Below are 5,260 nucleotides of genomic sequence, written 5' to 3' on the forward strand. Positions count from 1 at the left end.
AGACATGGACACACACACACACACACACACACACACACACACACACACACACGGAAGACAGAAGTCGCGTGAGACTTAAGGAGGACCTTTCTCTGGAGCCCTTGCTCTGAGTTCCGATTTCTCCCCTCTAGAACTCTGAGGCAATGAATTCCTGCTCTTTAAAGTCCTACTTTAAAACCAGGGTGGTTTTTGCTGTTGTTGTCATGGCAGCACTAGTGACTCAGATCATCAGGGACAGCAAGTATGGAGGACTGTGTCCAACCCCAAGTCCCTTGAGGACTCCCAGCCACTCAAGGGTGCGACCCTGAAGGCCACCCGAGTCCAGAGGGAGTCTCTGAACACACTAGAAAGGGTGTCCCATAGGCGCGTGGCTTTGTGGGGCTTTTAAAGTTGTTCCTTTCTTCATGGAGTTAAAAATGATCCCAAATTTGGGAATGTGGACAAATGGTTATTAAGAACACTTCCAACATCATTATTAGAGTATTGTCTAATGGGCCCACACCAGGGACATCTAGCAAAGAGAGAAGAGAGTATTGCTGAACTTACTAGCTCTCCTTGATTGGGGAGACCAAGTCTACCAAATTAGAGGTGCACTGATGGATAACTGATAAGATGAAAATGAGTTCTGCCTAGCAGTGACCAACAAAACCCCAAACTTACTGCCATCAACGCCAGTGACCCCTGTGGGATTCCAGGCTGTTTCTATTCCAGGAATGGAAAGCCCAGCCTTCCTCCCTCGGAACTGCTGGTAGTTTTGAACTGCCGACCACAGGGCTCACAGCCCAACACATAACCACTATATCATCAGGGGCTCCCTTAGCAAGGAAGGTAGTCAAAGATTCTGGTTTTGAAACAGAATCTGTTTAAAATCAACTTTAGCAAATTTACTCTACCCTCCTTAGAATGAGTTTTATCAGCCCTCATTAATAAGTTAAATAAAAATTTGCTGCTAATGCCACATTTGTAAGAGATATGGATCTTTAAAACGTTTTGAAAATAAAATTTGCCAAGGTAAATACACACACACACATTCACACACACGGCTTGACAACAGAAGCCAGGCCTTGTTTCTTCCGCCAGGCTCCTTAGGCAAGTAACAAGTTACCCAATTGTGTAGGACAGCTCTGGGGGCACTAAAACCCCAAACCAAACCCACTATTCTTGGGTAGATTCTGCCTCCTTGTGATCCTAGATAGCGCTCCCAATAGCACTCGATCTTGACTGGAACTGATGGCTTTATCGTTCTCTCTGAGGGGTGGCTGGAGGGTTTGAACTGCAGACGTTGAGACTGTGAGCCCAATATTTATCCAACTGTGCCACAAGAGAGATCCTGAATGATATTGAAAGAAGGCAAACCCAAACTAAAGCCAAACACCCACCCCTGAATCTATCGCGACCCATAGCAACCCCATTGTACAGAACAGACCTGCCCATTGGGTTTCCAAGACTGTACATATCTATTGACACAAATTGCCACATTTTTTCTCCCAGAGCACCGGCTGAACTTTTGCTTAGCAGCAGGGTGCTTTAACCAAGGCACTGTTCCAGGGTCCCTGGAGCAAGGCAGGTGCCCATGGAAGTCTGGCTCTCTTCCCAAGCATGACTCCTCATCTCTAATTCACATCATGTTTCTTTCTCCCAAGACTCAGCTCTACACGTGCATGCTGTGGTTGATGGCCCAACCGCGCAGGGAGAGGTGGTATTTTGCCTGAAGATGGCCAATTGCTACCAACACAGGCAGAGAATGTGGGAGGTGGGCACGCTCTGTGCGTACGTGTTTGAAGTTCCGGAAGGGCACGAACTGCACAATGTCTCGAAGGACGGGCTCGCCCTTGGGGGACCTCAGGATGCCATCATCCCCGTCCAGCATCTGCATGTCGCTGAAGTCGGCGTTCCCCACTCCCACAATGATGACCGACATGGGCAGGTGGGAGGCGTGCACGATGGCCTCCCGGGTGTCGGCCATGTCGGTGATGACGCCGTCTGTCAGGATCAGCAGGATGAAGTATTGCTGTGGGCAGGAACCAGGAGATGACGGGGCAGGCATGGAGAAAGGTGGGGAGACAAAGACAGCGCCAGTTAGGCATCTGAGAGGCATCGCTGCACCTTGACCACAGCAAGCAGATGACCCCCGTGCCAACCATCCTAGGGTCTTGGTGAATGTGGGGTCAAGGTCGAGCCGGCCATTTAAGTAATTGCCTTAGCACCTGTTACAAGCACCGTGAAGTAGAAAGAGCAGCAGATGAGGATTCCAGGAGACTGGCTTCACAGCCACTTTCTGGGAAGTCCTGGGGACACCTTTTCACGTGTCTGGGTCTCAGCATCTTCATTTCTCCCCTGAAGGGGAGATGTTCAAGGCCCTTTTTAGCACTAAGGTTTTCAAGTCTAAAGCTGTGCTGTCCCATGCAATATCCACTAACTCCATCTCATTTTTTGGAATCCTTTTAAGTATGCCACGGAAGTATGGGAATCTGTGTTGTCAATGATAGATTTATAAGACCTAAATGGGGATCAAGTATTTCCAGTTATAATTTAACATGTAAGTCAAAATGCTGTTGGTGTAAAATAAACACCAGATTTGGGAGACTTAGTGCAGAAAAAAGGATAAAAAATAGTGCATTGATCCTTTATCTATGTGAAAATCATATTAATTTAGTTGCATGGTATGACCTCTCCAATCCCCCTCCTTTAAAAAAAAATCATTTTACTGGGGGCTCTTACAGCTCTTACAACACTTTATACATCAATTGTATTAAGCAGATTTGCGCATAGGTTGCCATCATCTGTTTCTGAACATTCACTTTCTATTTGAGCCTTGGCTACCAGCTCCTCTCTTTTTTTCCCCAGCTCCTCTCTTTTCACTCTCTCCCCGCCTCCCACCCTCATGACCTCTTGATGCATTATCCATCATGATTCTTTTCACATCTTACACTGACTGCTGTCTCTCTTCACCCACATTTCTGTTGTTCATCTCCCTCTCTAAGATCGCGAGTTCAGTCACCGTTTCTGTCAGTGGGGCTGTACGTGTTGCTAAACACATTTCTAAGGCGCCTCCAGACGACAGTGGAACTAGAAAGAAAGGCCTAACCCGCCCTTCCCCCCCCCAATAAACGTCAGCCCAGGGAAGTCCTAGGAAGCACCATGGTCTTAGCCAGAGCCAGTAAGGGGGCGGTGTAAGCCTGGGTGGTATGGAGTTCTATTGGGCATGGGGTTACCACGAGTTCGGAGCTGACTTAATGGCAGCTTACAACATACCAATAGAAAATTTAAAAGTCAACACATGACTTGAATTCTATTTCTAATGGACAGTATGAGTCCCAAAACTTGGCTGGAGAGGGTCAGAATTACACTCTCTCTTTCACTTTCTCTGCCTCTCTTTTCGTGAGGCTCACGTGGCAAGGCCTCACTGGCATGTGTTTGAAGGTCACAGCCCCATCACATATACATAAGCCAGAGGTGGTTGCGCTCCTGTGACTTCTCAGCCTCAGTCCTGGCTCCTGGCCTGGCCCTTTCCCAGCTGGAGAGTGCTCACCATTAGAGAGGAGGCTCTGATTGGTCAGCTCAGAAAAGACTTGAAGTGCTCAGGGTCTGGAGAAGGATGGCCCTGCCGCCCTTCATTGTCAGAGGCTCCAGGAAGCCTACAGGTGAGAGGGGAGGGCCTTGGCTCACTGTGATGTGGCTCCTGCCCAAAGCCCCAGGGACTCAAAGGATTCGAGGTAGAATCTCAGCAACACACTCCAAATGTACAGGGAGTGAATGCTGGGAAATTAAATCATTCCAAGTTGCCGTATTTCCAAAAAGAAAAAGAAAAGCTGGGTAGAAAACATCTGGTTTGGAAAATCGTCAACTTAAAAGGTTGCAAATTGGCTGGCAGCCCTAAAGAGTTCTTTTTTTCCTCTAGAACTCTGAAAGAGTGTATTTGTTTAAATGACTCCACCAAAATATAACTGGGGAAACGTGCAATTCACATCATGATGGAAGACAGCTCTGCATGCTCCCCATACAGTCTAATAGAAAGGCAAATCTGTCCTGTGTCCATTAATGAACCTCTCACCCCTATTCCTAGAAGACCACCCCAGTTGCACATTCTTTTGAGCGAAACATTTTCATCTATAGCTAAGCTTTTTCATCTTACATACTTCTGGGAAGGTGTTGTAGGAAGTTAGGATAGGGTTTCAGGAGGAGCCAGTGGTGGCTGAGTGAAGGAAGGGTAGAGAGAAGACACAGACGGAAGTAACTTTGGAAAACTGAGGATGCTGGAAGGGGTAGAGAGTTCATCTGGACCACAAGTCACTTTGTAGAAGACCAGGGTGTATGCCACATTTGGGGGGAGATTGTTTCTGGTTCATCCATGAAAGGGTCACTGGTTGGATCACACCTCTGGGTCTTCGGCCTCCCTTCCCCATTCTCCCAGACTCTTGTCTGATCTGACCTTTCTAGGTCAAGGAATCAATCGATCTTCCTTTTCTGAACCCACTGCTGTGGAGCTGATTCCATGTCCCAGCTATCCCATCATCCCGTATCCCAGGGAACAAAAGGTTGGATAGTCCCAGCACCACCTTGAGACATGTTAGAGTTCCAGTGTTTTAGGTTAGGGGTCAGGCAGATATTTTCTGTAGGGGGCCAGCTAGGAAAGGAATATTTTAGACTTTTATGGGCCACCATAGCTTCTGTCACAATGACTCTTGGGTTGCTGTTAGGTGGCTCATAGCACTCAAACAACCACAGGTAACACATGGATGAAAGTGATATGCCTGTGTTCCAAAAAATGATTTAGAGACCCTGAAACACGAGTAGATATCATTTTTACATGTCATCAACTACCATTCTTCTTGGTTTGTAGGTCATTCAAAAACAGGTAGTGATGTCAAGTAGTTCTACTCTGCATGCAGGAGGCTCGGAGTTAGACATGACTTGGTAGCAACTAACGACAGAGGATGTTGTTCATTTATATGCTTATAAACCTGATATATTCCCTGGTGGCCTTAAGAGACTGTGGTAAGAAAACATGTTTTTATACTTTAAATAAAGTGACAATTATAGCCACAATCTACATGAAATAGTATTCCTAATTCAGAAATTCTCAAAAAATAATCAATCTTTTAGCAATTTTAGCTTAAAAGTATAGCCAGCAACCATTTGAACCCTGGCCACAAAAGATGGACCCTGGTAGAGTGGGAGGAAAATGTGGACTGGAGCCTCAAATGCCTGCTAGAAACAAAGAGACGAACACACACCAGACCTACTGGATTGGTTGAGA

The 5,260-nt window shown here is 46.6% G+C and overlaps 1 protein-coding gene across 1 annotated transcript in view; it reads right to left on the reverse strand.

Annotated features, from left to right (window-relative positions):
* The window catches only part of CPNE4 (copine 4), a 521,121-nt gene that overhangs the window by 9,049 nt on the left and 506,812 nt on the right, over positions 1–5,260 (reverse strand). The window contains exon 16 of the mRNA XM_004704001.2: positions 1,775–2,011. Within this exon, the coding sequence (XP_004704058.2) occupies positions 1,775–2,011 (237 nt within the window). The remainder of the gene's footprint in view (positions 1–1,774; positions 2,012–5,260) is intronic.

Source organism: Echinops telfairi, unplaced genomic scaffold (assembly GCF_000313985.2).
Source record: "Echinops telfairi isolate 266 unplaced genomic scaffold, ASM31398v2 ScPeMD7_7420;HRSCAF=8458, whole genome shotgun sequence".
In the NCBI taxonomy this organism is placed as follows: domain Eukaryota; kingdom Metazoa; phylum Chordata; class Mammalia; order Afrosoricida; family Tenrecidae; genus Echinops; species Echinops telfairi.